The sequence below is a fragment of the Apaloderma vittatum genome, unplaced genomic scaffold, assembly GCF_000703405.1.
Source record: "Apaloderma vittatum isolate BGI_N311 unplaced genomic scaffold, ASM70340v1 scaffold11715, whole genome shotgun sequence".
NCBI lineage: Eukaryota > Metazoa > Chordata > Aves > Trogoniformes > Trogonidae > Apaloderma > Apaloderma vittatum.
Window position 1 is genome coordinate 1 of NW_009718812.1, and position 18,942 is coordinate 18,942.

Sequence of the window (18,942 nt, forward strand, 5' to 3'; positions counted from 1 at the left end):
GCATCCTGACACTGCTAATTCTTATATTTCCTTATTCTTTAGGATGACAAACCAGAAAGGATAAATTACTCCACTACTCAGTAACAAGCTATTTGGGCCTAACAACTGTGTACATCAAAAACCAAAAGGCAGATGTGGTAAGCAGAATTTTCAAAGAATTTCCAAAAAAATTTCAATCTTTGTGCATATACAGCACTGCTTTCTTAATCAGAATGTAAACTTGCAATCCAAACCAACAAATTTTCAAAGCCAAGGACATTACACATACATGTTACCGAGAAAACACAGGACTTTCCGCATTACATAGATTTCCCAAGCTTACACAAAGCCAGTATGAAGAAGGGGACATAAGGGAAGACAGTACCTATCAGCACAGTTTGCTGCAGGTAAAATACAGAGTTTAGGTACTGTCACTTTTTGTGAACGTTAAAGGAAAGAGAAACTTCAAAAAGTATCTTAAAATTAAATTAACAGCAGTTTTGGTGGACACAGAAACTAAAATAAGGATTAGATTCCCATGTTGCAGGGAATTCAAGATGTGATAAGGGAAATGAACACTCCAAGGTAATAAAAACACTTCTTTTGCTCTGTGTTGCTGTGGACTGAAATCAGTTATAAACCAATCAACCACTAGAGCTACAGCCCTTTCTCCCAAATAATTAATATATACAGCTCTGTTGGATGTTTAAAGAATACTATACCAGGGCAAAATAGTAGAAGAGACAACTTAAGATTATCACTCAATTTTAAAAAGGTTTTTAAAAACTGTGGAGAAAGTTATTGGTTACAGGTTGGTACTTGCTGTCTTTGCCCAATTTTATTTATCATATATCAAATATTAAAGTAGCATGCAAAAAGCTAAATGTCTTATGGCCACCATGTCTGTGACCTCACCAGATGACCTCTGCCTTACTCAGCAGAGAGTTAACTCAGCAACAAATGCAGAGAGTTAACTCAGCAACAAATGCAAATTGCTTTCATGACATAAGTTTTCACTTGGCAACCTGAAATAGTGCTGAAGGAAAGAAGCTGAATTTTGTAGTAGGTATTATATTAAAATAAGAGATCTATGTACTACAAAATTGCATTCTATTTCACTAAATATGAACAGTTTTGGAGATGAAGAATTTGAAGGTGGAAACTTAAACTCCAAGGAAAGGAAGTTGCTTTAGAGCAACTTATCAACTTATAGTCCCCTCCACTGAGAATTAAGCAGTTGTAAAACTTTTCATGTGTTTGGAAATACAAATGCAGAGGGGACACTTCAAATTCTTACCTTATGAAAAGTGGCTTCCACAGATTTCATATTACTAACAATAAATTCTTTGTCTCTATTACAAGAGAAAAAAAAAAAAAGTAGTTAATAGAACTGAAGCTCGACTGATGTAAAGTTCATTTTTTGCTAGTTTATAACCAAACTGTCTTTAAAATTGTTGATAGCCCAAACCTGTTATATTTGTATCCTTTTTATATTTTCAATGTAAACTCTAAAAATTAGTTTATGGACCACTACTTGGTACGTTTCCATATGTAAGATGTTTCTGTTGTGGATAAGTAGTTAAACCAGCTGTATTTAAAGGTGTATCAATGAATAATTATCATTATGTTCTTGGAGAAGAAATTTGCAGTCTTGGCTAAAAAGGGTATATTGAATGGAGTCCAGGCTCTAGCAGGAATCGATTACACCCTCAGACTGGAAACCACTGAAAAATTCTTCGTTTTTTGTCAATTACATGGACCTATGTACTTATACACATGTAAGTCTTCCTGTCTTCTCTAAACATGAACATTTCACTGGTCCTTCTCCAAAAAAAGTCCAGTCAAGGATCCCATCCCTGACCAAATGGAAGTTCAGAGAATGAAACACTACTTTCATACACTTTCGTAGATTAGGGCTTCACTAAGAAAGAGAGCTTTGATCAGTTATGCTGGCAAAAAAACCTCTGGTCTCATCTGATGCACTGACAGAAATTGAATTAAAAGTTGCGTAACAGCACATGACTAAGGAAAACAGAAAAGCATGACCATCAAAACACTGTAAGAAATTAAATGGAATCTATGTCAGAAAAGCTGATATACCTTAATATTCCAGGACAGTCTTTTACCTTGCCAGGTATGTGCTTTTTTTCTTTTTTTGGAGTTCTTAACAGTTCCAAAAAGAGAAGACAAAACCATGGCTTTCTTCTGCCTGGAATGACTACTGCTTCCTTCTTTCTTTATTCATATTATCTTAACAGCAAATACAGGAAGATTGCCAGAAAAGCAAGATTGGCTTTTACACTCCTAGTAAAACTGTCACATAGATTTTTCTCTTTTCAGAAACCTCCCTTTCTTTGGACTAGATTGACCAGGACACGTTCACCTTCTCTGCTGGCCTCAGGGACTGCTGTTTTTCTGGGTGAAGTCTGTTCTAGAGAGCTAGCCTAACACCATTAATTTCTAAGTTAGTTACTAACATAGAAGTCAGTCTGTTCTCCATATATTCTCAGGTGTTCATCATAAAAAAGAAATTATCTTCAGCTGGCATTTTGGACTCAGGTTCTTATCTTTGTCAACAGAAAGTGCTCTCACTGCACCTGACTTATCTTACGTAACATCTTAAAATAAAAGGCTGGTAGCATTTGTTTATAGCACATGGGAAAAAGGTTAAAAAAATTATCTTTTGCACCCCTACATGCCAGGATCCACAGTGCATTCAATCTTTATTTCATATATTCATCAAATCCTAGTTGTGTAAGGGAAACTGGAACTGGATCACATAACTATTGTTTAGGATTACTACTCAGAAATGCATTTGAGGCATGAGGAACATGCTTTACACCATCTTTTACACAATAGCTAAGGTGAATGTTTGATAGGGAGTTTCCATCTAGCCGAGTAATGACCAAAACACCACAAAATTTCTGTCAAATTCAATGCTATCAGCCATTTTTATTAATAGTGCCTCCTATTCTGAAGGAAAGTAGAAAAGAACTGTTGGCCAACACTGCAAGAAAATCATGATCGCTATTCTCATAATGAGCCATCTTGCTATCCTTTAAAGCTGTACAAAAGTTTAGGAAATAACTTGAAAGGACACCCATGCATTGCTTACAATCACTCAGGTTACAGAAGAGGTTTTAAAATAAGGCTTTCTTGACAAAAGTCTATTGTCGTTTTAATTAGCTTGTTAAGCATTTCACTGATAACTATATTAATTACATTATTTCACTTGTGCATCAAATCCTTTAAAGCTTCTAACCAATTGTTCTTCAGAGGTCAAATGTATCCCGAGCCTAATGAGAAAATGTAATATTAAATTGAACTGTTTTTAAAACTTGGACCAACAATATTCAAAGTACATAGTACAACAAGAGTAAGAGATAACAGTCTGCAAAGATTTATCTTTTTATCTGACTGTATGACTGTAGGAAGTCATAATCTCAGTTAAGTCAATGGAACACCTTTTGACTACAAATCAAGTTCAAGTCCCTAAACATTTCCTTCCAGTCTCCAGGATATGCTACAAAAGCCATGGGTTTTATCTAAATCCAAAACTCGCTGAATACTGCTTAGGACCTATCCTGTTCCACAGATGAGACTAGGTCCCCTTTGGTAGCTAAGACCTGTATCTAGCTGATGTCTCTGTATTTATTGTAAACAATCTATTACAAACAATCACACCTCTCTATAAAAAGATGACATGGAAATAAAGACAACAAGCAAACATTTCTTAACTAAACAGAGCATTAGGGATCTGTCAAAGAGATGATGTCAAATCAGTAAGATAATTGGCAAACAATAATGTCCATGCTATTTCAGGACCCGGAATTTGGAGCACTGTTACGGGATAACTACAGAAAACATATCATCTAGTATCTTGAACTAAGTTTTCTTTTTAGAAGATTATCACTGAATTTCAAAGAGAGACAGATGTACTTTTGTTTTCTAGCATTACATTAGCCGGGGCTAAAACCCTGTGCATGAAAGTAAGAATTGATCTTTTGTCCGTTTTAAGTGATCTCCCCAAGGTCCCAGTGCTCACTTCGCTGCCATGCAGAGGGCACTCTCTGCATCATGGATGCTCTCTTTCAGCCGACACTTGTCCTGCTCCAGCTGGGTAAGAAGTCTATTGAGCTGGCGCAGAGATTGATCTTTTCTTCTCAGCTCTGTCTTTGCCTCACAGAGTCTCTGCAAGCAGACAGAAAGCAGAGTTACTTGTCAGCCCAAATAATTAACTTCAATTTATGCCACAGGCTATTAAACAAAGTGGAAAACAGACTGACTGTGAAGCAGGTTTGGACCATTACATGCCAAGGTTTTACGAATTCTCCAGCAGAAACACCACTAACATAGAACCCCCAGTTTTTAGTATATTGCCTATGTACAAATACATTTTATAAAATAAAGTGATTTGTTGATCAAACAGATATATATACTGTACGCTACAGGTAGTATATTTACAAATACTAGGCCTAAAGACAGTGGAAATAAGAGTACAGCATTGAATTGAATAGAATAGAATATACTCAAAGAAAAGAATTAACAAAGAAAGAAAGGAAATAAACAAAGTACTGTTTACTTACATATTCTGCACTATTCAGAAATGTCACATTTAAGGAAAAAATCTAATATTCTCAGTGCATTAAGTGCAGTGCTGCTGCAAATCTTACTAAGAATAAATCACTATTTTATGGCGCTTTCACTACTTTTAACATTGGTTTTCCAACATGCAAAATAATACATGTATTTTTTAATGTTTCTCTCCAGTTTAGAATTAACACAACACGTTTTGACTCAATTCAGATTAACCCAATAGATGACAAATAGCACACAGAACTAATTAATACAGAACCTAGCCAGTTGCCACTCCTTTCTGCTCAGATAAATCAATACTTTTATAGACTGTAGTATTAATAATGTGATTTCATAGTTTGCTAAATGTTACATTTTACTTACAGATGTTAATTGCCTTTTTAGAAAGAAATTATAATAGGTAGCTATAAACATTATTTTATAAAATACAAATTCCCTAACAGATTCTAAGTCAATAGAGAAGGACAGAGAAGGCTGCACAGTTGTAAGACTGAGCTCTTGCATTTTGTTTTGAAAATTTATGGAAATGTTTTCTGCTTAAGTTCTAAGAATTCTCTGCATAATTTGTACTCAGGAGTACTTGACCTGGACTGTAGAACACCAAGAGTATGTATTATGCCGTGGATATGTATATAAAACAAGGCTGATAAAAATCTGGAGGGCACTGAAAATTCAACTGATTTGAAATAGCTTCAGACTTAGCCAAGAGTCAAAGACATTCCAAAAAACAATATGCTAGTGAAAATTTCTATAAAATTACAAAGTACAGCAAAAAACTGCATAATCCTGCAAAATAAAATGAAATCTGTGGATTGGTGTAAGTTTTCTTCAAATATTTCCCAAGACAAAACCCAATTAGTTATTTCAACAGTGTACACTTCGAAGGTACAGCACCACTACCTGAATTCTGTTCAGCAATATACAAAATCCAGGCTGAGATTAATCACTGCTGTAAGAAAAATGAAAACAATCAGGAGTTTATTTAAGAAACTCTAAACCCCAGAAATGCTAGTATTAGTCTTGCTCAAGTTACTGCAGGTTGAGTAACTCTATTCTGCCTCCTACGCCATTATTTTCAATGAAGAATGCTATTTTTCACCTAAAAAAAAAAAAAAATCACACAGATCTCACTCTTCCAATGCCTTATTAACACAAAGATATCCAAAACTAGAAGTGTTGCTTTCAGAAATTCTACCCTAATGCCATCAGCAGCTATCAGAGGTCTGTCCGAATAGCTGACTCTAGGAACTGTTAGATTTTCAAAAGAGCCAATTCCAAGAAACTAGATGTGGATTAACAGGGATAAAAGGACCTTCCTTTACAGTTTATGGAGAACATTATCTTCTCCCATTTATTGTGTTTACTGTTTGTTTCTTTTAGGCTAAATCAGCACTGAGGAAACAGCTCTGAAAATTGAGTCACGTCCCCTCTCACCCGCTTTCCCATCTTTTGACAAAATTTATTGAACAGAAAGCGACGACTTTGGTGCCATTCTGTCCACCCCACCTTCCCACCTGATTGAAAAAACTGTTTTTAAGAAGTAGCCACAGGACTGAGCTCTGGCTCATGTAGAACAGACAATTACTCTTGCAACTCTTGATGCAGAAGTGGATGGAACAGTCTAGGTCCAAGATTTTGGCAGTCTAAAGGAGTGAAAAAAGACATGACAATAGGAATATTATGGATATTTATGTCATTTTTATCAGATAGCTACCCTTCTACAGGGGCTGAGGAGACGTCTGATCCCACATAAAGCTTTCATCACTGACCACAAATCATGAAGAGACCCACTAGGTGGGCTTCTGGGAGCTGCTAACTAATCTTGCTTACCAATTCCAAGCATAGGCCTATTAATAAGGCAGTAACAGGGATGAAAGCATGAAGCCTAACTATTTGAGAGGCACAATGAGCAATCCACACTAACCGGTGAGGAAACAATATAGGACTGATTAATCAAATATCTCATTGAGCACCTGCTTTATTATATTCAACACTTGCACAACTTTTTACAAGAATCTCCAAAGGATTCAGACTTTACCCATGAATATTATTGCAAAATGCAAGTAAAATGTAAAGTTATTTTAGCTCTCTAAAAGCAGTTTCTGCACTCACTTGAAGTTCCTTGCTATCATGGGTTAAAGTCAAGCCTTGGAAATTGCTCAACTACAGTGTGGAGTATTCTAAAGTAATGGCTGCTAAGCCTCTCTTTTTTTTCCTTTCTCAGATTGATCTAATTAAAACCCTTGATAAACTTTATGGACTCTAATATTTCCAGCTGAGTGACTGAAACCAAGAGGGTGTGCCTCAAGGCAGCAAGGCAACAATGATAAGCAGCAGGTTAGCCACTAATTTCTCAGCCAGGGTAGATTGTGAAAGTGTGATGTTCTGATATCCAAGAAAGTGTTCAGGAGAGAATAGGATAAATCAAGTTTAATAACTCTGCTCCTAATTGTTCCCTCAATGCTCCACTCTAATTACTTGGAGAACTCTCCTGACTGTCACCTGATATTAAGTTGTTGGAGGCTGAGTGTGGAGCAGTGAGATAATCAATAAACATTTAGTGGGGAGAAGAATGAAGATCCCGTTAAGCAGTGGGAACCTGCAGCACCCAAAGCCCTTCTGCTCATGAGAAAACCTATGGGAGAGCCATAGTGATTGCAAAGCAATAATCCAAAGCACTGGTTTTAGGCCTTGAGGCCTTTAGGCAACAGTACGTTTGAGAAAAAAAGGTTAACACGGTCACCCTAATTACAGCCCATTTTCACATTCTTCATATATAAGCGAAGACAAGCCAATTAGGTAGAAAGGAAGATAAGGGAAGTTTTATTTGTATACTAATTAAACCCCTGATGAAATTAAAGGAAAAACATACAGCTCTGTAATTGTGTCTGAGAAAGGTCACTTCAGGTTCAGTTATCAGAAAAGCACAGCCTTGAGATATTTCACTTAATCCACAATATAGCCCTTATTTGCCCCCCAGGTCTTAGTATTTACAAAAATAAGAAAATTTCAAAACCTGATAACAAATTTATCTTGAAGTGTTTTCTGTGGACAATTACAATTGTTAGGAAGTTGAGGCTAAATATGATAAGAAGAATGAAGGTTTTAAAAACCTAAGTCTGCACATAGTTTTGTGAAGATGCTGAGCTTTCACTTTCAAGCACAAGTGAATCTGAAGCACCTTAGAAGCCAAACTCCAATTTATTGAACCTCCATAAAATGCCAGTTATCTGTTTAGTTCAATGTTCAGACTTTCAGGTGTTAATTCAGACATCACCATGCCCCTTCCTCTACAGTCCACCAAAAGCTCATAGATCAGTTGAGTTTTTCAGCAGAATCCTCAGAAGGAGCTCCTTTTAGAGACAGTTTAGATTTAGGCTTTTTCCCCCATCAACTCAGCTTGAAAAACCATCTCCTGGAGAGAATAGCAAGTAACTGATAGCACTAAAGAAAAATCCCAATGGATATCTGTCACTGGGTCCTTTCACAAATAATTTTAACAAGCTTAGGCTTTGCAGTGAGGAATCTCTCTCTTCAAAATCAGTTACAAAAATAAATCAATGTTTAATATTGTGATTCTTTACATGTAAAATAGCACTCTGTTGGAAAGACAACAGATGGACAATCATTTTAGACAGACTATGACAGTCACACACTTAAAACTCATGCAAAGCATGTGTGACACATTTATACTGAGAGCACATTTTCCAAGATCAACTAAAGCTAGATCAAACTGCTTACCAAATTAGATTTGTTACGCAGACACAACACTGCACTACATGATATGCAAACAAACTGCAGTATGTGTATTATGAACCAATTTGTGAAATTAAAGATTTTGTGTTCACGATGAAGTTTTATATGTACATTTTCCATCTAGATGTAAAACATTACTTTTTCAAAGATCTGTACACTAAGTACATCCTAAAGATTGTCCACATAACTGATAAAATTCCACCATGAAATGAATACAAAGTTCAGCCAGCATCCATTCCTCCACTACTTGAAATACACTTCCCATTATCCCTGTTGGCAAATATAATCTTCAGCATGGTGTCCGAGTGCCCCTCAGAAGACAGTCTACAGATAACCTAGAGAAGTCTTGCGTCTTCAAAAGGTTCAAATCCAAAAGGTACAAGAAGTTACATTAATATTTAATGTCAATGGTATTTTTAGTGTGCATGACTGTAATGCAAACCAAATTACATTAGCTCAAATTATATTGCTGAATTTCCTCAGGATGCTTTCTGAAAAGAATTCTTACTTGTCAAGAACAACTAAAAATGAAACTTCTATCAAAACTGGAGATTAAAAATCTCAGGGAGAAAAGTTCTATGTCAAAAAAAATAATCTTAACTGAGACTGCTCATTGATACACAAAACAAAAAAAAGAACATTTAAGACATACATTTAGACCTATGTCAACAAATAAGATGGGTTTACACTTCTCAACTGGAAACCAAACTGAAGTATCAACACACTATACTTGCATTCATAGTGGCTTGCAGTAGTGTTTCAAAACAGTTTTAAAATGAACTCTATGTGGCTGTTAAATTCTTGCAAAGCAGAGATAACCTCAGGGTGACCACCCATGACATCCCTTTAGTTAAAAATGCTTTCACATGCCCTTTAAACTTCTCTAGGAGAAGAAACATCAGTACTTCGCAGAAAAAGCAGTGATATTTTTTTAACCTCTTTGCCACTGAATCCTCATCCACACAGCAGCAGTATTTCCATGTGGTCACATTCTGAGAAAGAACATACCTGATGATTCTTCTCTGAAGTATGTGACATAGCATGGAAGCAGTTAAACATAGCTCACAAACCACAGTGTCTCTAACAAGGTGCAAAAGGGTTCTTCGGGTCTTTGAAAGTGCCCTATGTAGTGGGGTGACAGAGCAGGTGTGGGTCTACTAAGCAAACGCTATTACTAAGTAATGCCAAGCAAAACACTGATATTAAAAAATAAACAAAATACCAGTGTGAATGAAGGGATACTGGCAGACATGTTCTCACTCTTCCTACACAATGTCAAAATAAAATTGCTGGTGATTGTTTTATATAAGAAACCCTCATAATACTGGAGCACAAAACTACGACAGTAGCAGAAAGCTTTAACCAAATCAGTATCATAAGAGTCAAGCAATCATGTAAAGAAAATTTTAAGTTAAATGATGGTGCAGATAGCTTAAAAAGCAGCTGTGATATACAGTTATTCTATGGGATGTAGAACTTACGTATTAAGAAACATCTCAGTAGGAATTTATTCAAGAATCTCTCAATGGATTGGATGGGGAAAATGCACATTCATCTTGGAAGAGATTTTTCTCACAAATGTAATCTGAAATTGTAGGCACCCACATCGAGAAAGTGAATGGCACTATGGAGGTATGTCTAGACAACAGTCTATTTATTGACTGAAGCACAGCTCTCAGACATCCAAGCAAGTTTAGGTACCACAAGCATTTTACCTGCAGTGTTTCAGGCTGGATTACTGTGCCTCAAAGACTTCAAGCTAGGTTTAATATCTCTGTGCTACAATGCAGACATCTTCTCAAGAGAAAATCTATTCTGATCAACACAAAAGAAACGCATTTTTCAATGGCACTAGCTCAAAATGTTTGGCAAAAGACGACTGAGAATGCTTTATGAAGTCACTGAGCTGTGCATGCTTTAAAGTTATTATTAATTAAAAGAGTTTATTAATTTAAACACATGCCTCCAGAAGAAGCATCCTACGTTCATACGCCACTCAGCTTCAAAGTAAAGAAAACCATAGAAAACTTTGGAAGTCTTTAAATGAAATAATCGAAAAATATAAACTGCCCACATCCAGGCTAGATCCTCATGGACTGTCAGTATTAGCAAACAAAAGCATCAATGTTAAAATGTGTTACCTAGGTACACTGCTGCATTTCAAGAGAAATTAAAGTTGAAACAAGTTGAGGGACACCCTTTTGAATACCAAGATGCATTGAGCATTCCAGACATACACTAATCCAATCAGAGATAATAATTAAGCCCTAATTTTAAACAATATTTTTGAAAATATTAAAGTACATAATAAAATTTATGCACATGATAATCTAAAAATTTCTATCATCTTCTGAGCTAAGTGAATTATATTAGTATTACTGGAAGGCTGCAGAGGATTATACCACCTTAATTGAACAATTTTAGAAAAACTCAGGCTTTATCACCGTAAGTTTTAACTCTGTTAGAATAATCCTTGATGTTTAGAATCACATGTGAGGTGGTACAGCACACGATCATTCACTCCTCATTACTCTCTGACACACCACATCAGGTCTGATGTTTCTTTTTTCTTCCTAGAAAAGTAAATTCCTCTCCCACCACAATACCTAAGCCTGTGCAACTACAGACTACACAAGACCCAGCCCTGCAGGAGTGTCAGCTTTTCTGTTCTTTGGCAGTGTCTTGCTTTAAATCAGTTACTTAAGTGCCACAGAAAATAAATAATATTTTTTTCACTGTTACATTTTTTTACCTTGATAAGACCTTCAGCCTTACAGTTGTTACAGTGCCAAGATTTCAAAAAGATGGTGTAAACGTGGAACTGCAAAAGAGGATTTTTTCTATTTCTCTCATGTACCTGTATGTAAGTGAGGCACAAAACTTTACAGGGAAACTCTGATGCTGCTCTGTAACACGCTCTCCACTGTACACAAGCATCTGCAATACTGTTGTTTAATTTTGCCATACATTATTGAATTGTGCACATTACCACACAGCATACAAGACAAAAGCAGCATTTAAGTCTTTATCTTTAGTATGGTTTACAAGTGCTGCTACATCCCATGTACATACATAGAAATATTTAGCCGCATATCTATGATGACACAATACATTGCAGCAATTTCTTGCCTTTCATTATAGGTGAACTGGGCTAAAACCATCCCATCATGTCCTACTGGTCTTAATGATCTTGCACTACCAGTGACATTTCTAAGATCAGGAACAGACGATGTCAAGTTCTCAAAAAAATACTCTTCCATTGGCTCTGCATCACCCTTTGGAATATTTCTAAATCATTAACAATTAAGATAATTCAGTATGAAGGATCAACAACAGCAATAAAATTATTAACAATGACAATGAAATGTTATGTATAAATTAAATAACCACAATTTCAACCCTACTGTTTATTTTTAAAAGGAGATGATCTGAAGTCAGTGGCAATCTGGACACAGACTAAAAAATCTTCAGGCTAAATGACTTATTAAATCACACAGCATTCTGCTTCAAATCTAAATTTAAGAAACAAGCATTACTGTACACTGGCTATATGTCTTCAGACAGTGGTTCAAAAAAGAGTCTTAAAATAGTTTCAAGAAATTTTCTAAATAGAACTTAAGGTTCCATTCTGAGTAAGAAAATACACCATTCATGACCTCAATTTACTGGTGCCAGTTAAGTTGCTCTAGTCCTGCAGGTCATTCTGCAGCAGTTTCTCCAAAGAGGATGCTGCACAATTCCACCAGACACCTGCACATTAATGTGACTCATCACATTAAGCAATACAGACAATGCCAAGGAAGTAAATTTATGTCACTCTTTTGAACTTGCTTCAGCAATAGTTTTTCATTTTATTTAATTAATGAATTGGACAAATCTTGTTTTAACATGGCACTAACTTTAACATAAGCTTTGGCAGATTTATGACTTTATTTACTTTTATCACTTCGTTTACATTCAAACACTGTGTTCTTCAGAAGAGTTCTGACCAAACCATACATTTGTATTCAGGTATATGTGTTTCCACAGACAGCCCCAAATGCTGTTTAGTGTATGCATATTTTATTTTAATATTATGCCAGCCACATCCTGCTGCATGAAGTATCTGCAGGGGGAAAACATGCATACATGTTTCTCTTTACCCTTTTTACTCTTTAAACCTCAATAAAATAAGAATGGATTAACAAATACATAATTTCATACTAAAAAGTCTGTTCTTTTATATAGGTCACTCCTTCCCTTCAATAAAAACTAGAGAGTAGTCTTCTTAGCATAAATAACAGATACAGTAACCCAAAATTTAACTAATATAAAAGGCAACTTCTAAATCATTCTGCTGAAAAAGCATCAAAGATACATTACATCCCTATATTCAGCAAGGAGATGAAAGCGCTACAAAGCCGTATTGATTGGGTGTCTCCCTTTCCTCTGGATATGTTTTGAGCACCAAACCAGCACCAACCCAGAGCACAAATTTAAACAAGGAACACATTTTTCTGAGAATGGCACATACAAGAACCTGAAGCAGACACGGTAAACACTGACAGCAATAAATTACTATAACTGTTAAGCTGAATTATTATATATATTTTTCACTCATGGCATGTTTCCTAGGCATAAGATAAAATGACACCATGATGATACAGAACTTGGAAAATTACCTGCTTCACTCACCTACAGAAGTAACACTGATAAATAGGCCTTATTATCAAACACATTAGGTGATACAACACAATGAATTAATTCAGTATGTTAGCGTTAACTTTTTCTTTTTAAGAAAACTTATTTCTTCATTCTTACATCTAAGAAATTTTCTTGTACAACAGCCAAGTACTATTTATAAATAAAATCTCAGACTGTTACTTAGAATTGAGAATATTAAGTTCATCATTTTTAAATCACTTAATCACTTATTGCATAGTCCACAGACACACCAAAAAAAAGCCCGCAGAAGCAATAATTACAGTGGGTTTACTCTATCTGAAAGGCTTCAAAAACATTTTTAGAAGTCCTTCTAACAGAGACAGTAAAAAAACCCCAACATGTAGCAACAGGAACTTCAGTGGGCTTTTCATAAATACATATTGTAAAGGTCAACAAAAATTTAGGCAACATAACAAAATAATTTCTCTTCTGAGTTTGTTATCCTGCTACAAACTGAGATATAGTCCATACTTTTCATGACTAAAAGAAGATAGCATAGACATAGATTTTGGAAGTTGAAAGTGGTATAAATTGTGAAAAAACTTTCTCCTGAAAATCAGAAAATACCTAACAAAATCAGAGCGACCAATTTCAAAACGAATATGGCTGTTGTCATTGTATGTAGCCAAGAAAGGGAACTGAAGTGCAAAGGAATGCATCTCTTGCTTTAGCTTTATGCCAGTTAGACAGATACATAATTATATTCCAACAGGTTTTTGAGAATTAGTTACTTATAGCTTTACAAGAAGATACAAAGATCTTCACAGACTCAGCTTCACAAAAACAGAAAGGGAGATCATGGGAAACCCTAAGGTGAAAAATGACGGCGCCCTAGAGATATCCTACACGAACAGAAGGAAGACGCAAATCTGCAAAGGACTTGTATATCAAGAACCTTTACAGCAGAAAGTCCTACACATTGATATCTAAACTACTAAGAAAAGCAGAGTTTAGAACATTACTTTAGAAACATCACATGCTGTTTTAAAGATCTATTGATCCCCTCTGTACATCTCAAGGTAACAAAGTTACTTTGTAGTTGACCCAGTAATATAACAAAGATCTCCCAGGCACTGGATTTACCAAGAAGCCTTTCTGTATTTTTTTGAGTGAAAACTGAAACATAGTTGAAGGTCTTGAAACAACAGGGATAAATGGTATTTAAGTATATATGCTTAATAACCACACAAGGTAATTACACAATAATCCCATTTTTCTTCCAAATTACATGTCAATAAATCTTTCTCACTGCACTATAAATTCCAAGGTCATGGACAGAGGTGTTTATTAGTATAATTACAATGCAGCAATAAAACCATTAAGCTTTTAGATCCCAATATTGTTTCATTTATTCTCCCCCTTTTCCCAAGGGAGGCAAATAATTCCTACAAATTGAATCCCAGAAAATACTGGAAGTTACTTTTAAGAGACTACAAACATGCTCTCGTTCATGCAGTTCCTGTTATAGTTTTTTTATACTGTTTTCCTTTTTCTTTATTTAATCTTTGATGGAATGTCAGAATTTCTTTTTTTTGTTTTGTTTTTTTTTTTAATAGCACAGTGCAGCAAACAGACTCAAGTTCGAAGGTATTCTCCAGAACCGGGAATGTTACTATACTGCAAAGATACAACTAAAGCATTCTAGAGTTCATTGTGTGCCAGTCTTAATATATAAGACCAAAACAACCAAGGTCTCAGTCATCTGTTGAGAAGTAACTTGCAGACCAAATTATTGACTCTTCTTTCCACATTAGTTCCATTGCCCCTCAGCACAACTCTACCTGTCATGGTTATCTGTCTTTCTCTGCAAACTACCAGAAGGGTCTTTAACTGCATGATTAGTGAAATGAGTGCTGAACTAAACTCCTGAATTTCTGTAAATTTCTATAGAATGGTAAACTCGTTCTTACTTGGAAATTAACTCCTGGTCACAATTAGCTTTCAAAGACTAACTGAAGTGATGTTATGTAATCATGACTAACTCCAGTGTTCTCTCCTAGTACCTAAATTACACCCAAATTGTTATAACAATGACTGCAACTTCCTCAGGTACCTTAAGCTCTGTAACACAATAAAAGTACGAATTTTTCTAACATAGAGAGGTATCTTATTATTAGATAAATAATGATTACACCTTACTAGATTGAAAATAATGGTACTAAACTGTAAATTCCTTTCATGCTTCTCTCAATGTAAAGTAGAAGTAATTTTGGAGGTTATTTTACTATTTTCTTCCTACACAAAGATACTAAAGAACTTACCTGACAAAACCAGCCTGAACAATACTCTTACTACTAACCAATAAAATATTTTGTAATAGGATAATTTAAAAAAAAATACCCCACAGAACGTTGACCTGGTATGAGTACATGTTCAAATACCAATTAACCATTACCAACACTCAACTTGCAAAACTGGACAAAAGAGGAACTGCAGAGGAATGAAACTGACACAAAGATAATGCCAAAAACCTCTCAAAATAAGAGCTTCTAATTAAAATATGTTTGCGTGACTCATACAGCAAAATTCTGAATTGTTGTACTGAGCTCTGCATACATAACTAGTTCATAACCACAAATTTTAATTTCTTTCTCCTATTTTACTCTCACTTTCCCATCTTCCAGAAAGCCTAGCTCAGAAAAGTTAAGGCAGACCTTCAACAACTTGGCTGCTAGTTGCTTGGTTGCTTCACTGGTGACTATGGAGCAAACACAACACTTTTCTAAAGGCCATATACTGACCTCAGTCCCTCCAGACTACTCATGCTTATACTGATGAATGTTCTAGGCACAGAACAAAGGAAATACACAGACCTAACAACCTGGCTGGAAATAAGCTAGTTCAGTGAGGAAACATAGGGATCAATATTCCTAATGAGCTGATTTCTAAAGCGAAAAAAGAACAGGGCAGCCCTTGGACTCTGAATGTTAGAGGCTAACCAGGGAAGCAAAGCAAGGAGAGCTGTGCAACACAATATAGAGAGCTGCTTTCAAAGTGCTGAATGAAGCAGAGTGCAATTATTTATCTCCAACTGAAGAACTGACGCATAAGCCTGTCATTTTTAAAAAAGTAAGGTATTAAAGTAAACAGTAAGATAATAAAATAAATAGACTTTATAGACAAAGCACAGAAGAGAAATTCAAGGTGACGTTTAAGTTTAGACATCTGAAGTGCAGACTGAGTAACAGAATGTAGACTTCTCTTTCAGTCATCTTCTCTTTATTTCTGTGAAGAGAGGGTCTCAGATCCAGTCCACAACAGGATGCTCTCTATGTGTCACTCCAATTACATAAAGAGAGCGGCTGCTAGAACGAAGCCTGGGAAGACTAATCCTTCCCATATGTCTAAATTCCATGTACAATGCACTCCAATCTTTAAACAAGAAAGCACAAAGGAACAGATCCATGGCAACTGCTTAGTTGACCTAAACTCTTTGAAGATTATCTATTTAAGAAGTTACCTGTAATGGAAGTTATGTAACAGAAGGAGAATGAGCTGGTTTACTTATTTTACAAAGTGTTAATGCAAACTGAAACACATGGCAAAACTGTTTAACCTGTAATTTATTTCAATGAGAAAAAATATGACCTCTTTTGACTAAGAACAGGGCAGATGGCAATGCTAATCCATTCTTACCTACTTTATAAATTATTTAGGTGTTCAGAACATAGAGTCTGTGGAAAACAAAAAAAACCACCATTTAATTAATCAACTATGAATTTTAGTTTCTAACCTATTCAGAGGGGAGTTTGCTTCTCTTTAACATGCTAAACTTCATTAATACAAATTCCCTATTAAGTCAGATGGTAATGGTAATCAGTTATAACACTTCATTTAAAGAATAGCCTTTAATTTAACTGAGTGATGCAGAGAAATGACATTTCTTGACAAAGTGACAAACAAGTTTTTGGGAATCATTAGCATCTCTCAGTGCACCGAAATCCTAACTGCGCTTCCAACTTAAGATGTCAAAGAGTTTAAACCAAATAAAACTAAAATCTATTTCTGTTCTTATAGCAATTGTAATCTTTGCTGTTCTATTTGAGAAGCATGAAAATCACTTGGTCTTCCTCATATACATGAGGTCCTCTAATCCTTCTGAAAGTTAGAATCCTGTATCATTTGCAGATAGCCAACTATAAAACTCACTTGCAAAGTGTGTGTAACGTTTAATAAAAGAAATTGTATAAATAATTGAAATTTTTTTTTCAGGGAAAATACGTGTCTATAAACATATGAAGAGGAAAAGCAAGAAAATGCAGTAAATTGTCTACCACCTTCACCTGAAATCCACAAGAAGAAAAGAGAGCCTGCTCAGGGAAAACATCCACTTTTTACAAGCCTTGAAATCCCAGCCTCCATCAGAATCTAATTAATTTGGATATGTCTGTTTAGCAAAGAATACTACACATTATGAACACAGAATATGCATATAATGATTTAAGTGAAATAGCTGGTGAAAATAAACACTCCAAACCTTCCCATCAGAAAACACTTTTCTCTGAGCGTTAGCAAAACATTTGGATGAGATTCTTTTCATTTAGGTGCATGTGGCACCTGAAAAGCATACAAAGTTTTTCATTAACAATTTATAGGACATGCTCCTATAAGTTAAACTTTTTTTTTTTATTGTTTTTATTAAAGGTATTAACACACCTAAAAGGAAGTAAACATACAGTCAGTGCCTGTCAGTAGGAACAAAAAGTATTTTCCTGGAATTAAGATATGCTCATATAAGGAAAAAAAATTATGTCTGCTATAGATGCCTGTTTAGTAACTGTGTGCAAGTTCCTCTTCAAACACAGAGGAATCAGCGCTACTGATCTACCTCACCTAATAAAAAAGTGGTGTAAAAGAGTTGCTTAGTTCCCGCTGACCTTGAATGTAATTGGCTACCTTAGATGTCTCCATGGTATATGCCATTAAGAAGATAAAAATATACAGGATTAAAATCTGAACAGATAAAGCTAAGAAATTAAGCATTACTCCTCTAATAAGCCTACTTTATGAAAGAACATGAATACTAAAATATCTCCTTATTGATTGCTGTTGAAGTGTGAATAAGTTTAAAAATAAGTTATCACAAGTAAAAGTATCTAATATTTCATTTTTCCCTTCTTATCTGTTTAAAAAATATGAATAAAGAATTCAAAGCGATTTTTTTATGCCATGCCACTCTACTCTATCCAAAATTACTTTTACAGCTCCACATTCTCCAACTCTTTATATATACTTAGTCTAGACGAATAAATTATTTTCTATCTTAAGATGAAGATGGAGGCATAATTTTTCTATTGCATTTTTTGAGTGCAACAGTTTTTATCCATAATTCTATACTAAGTTTATGCAATTGTAGAGAACAGTGTTTCATAAGGTCAGGATTTATTATTACAGAGAGAAGATTGTTCCACTATACTGCAAAACAAGAGACACCCAAAACAAAATCATTTTAAGTCACAAAAAGTGATTAGCCAAGAGAAAAAGACCATTTCTGCCTGTCATTAATAAAGCAAGATTGTAATAAACTGTGGCAGGAAAAAATGTTTATGAAATACTTTTTTCTTAAATTTTAAAAAACCAAACATAAATAAAATACGAAAAAATTTTAAAAATTTACCCCTTGGTATCAAAGTACTTTATGTTAGATTTCCACCTGAATTTAGGAAATACTGGCAGAGCACAGGTTTAGAACTTAAAAAAAAAGATACCCTAGATCATGAACATGTGCCACGCTATCACAAGCCATCTTGTCTCCTTCCTTGATACAGTCATAGATACAGGCTGTTTACAACCACAATGCAATTTTATGCTAATTATGGTAGTAAATATCATGAAAGAACTGAGACATCTATAAGCCTTCTGATATTTAAACAGAAGTTTAGGGGCAGTACATGGCAAAAAGTCTAT

The 18,942-nt window shown here is 35.1% G+C and overlaps 1 protein-coding gene across 1 annotated transcript in view; it reads right to left on the reverse strand.

Annotated features, from left to right (window-relative positions):
- Positions 1 to 1,276: 1,276 nt before the first annotated feature.
- The window catches only part of CCDC171 (coiled-coil domain containing 171), a gene marked incomplete at its 3' end in the record, with an annotated part of 57,080 nt that continues 39,414 nt past the window's right edge, over positions 1,277 to 18,942 (reverse strand). Inside the window, exons 14-15 of the mRNA XM_009870390.1 lie at positions 4,025 to 4,170; positions 1,277 to 1,331 (exon numbers count right to left, since the gene is read on the reverse strand). Of these exons, the coding sequence (XP_009868692.1) occupies positions 1,277 to 1,331; positions 4,025 to 4,170 (201 nt within the window). The remainder of the gene's footprint in view (positions 1,332 to 4,024; positions 4,171 to 18,942) is intronic.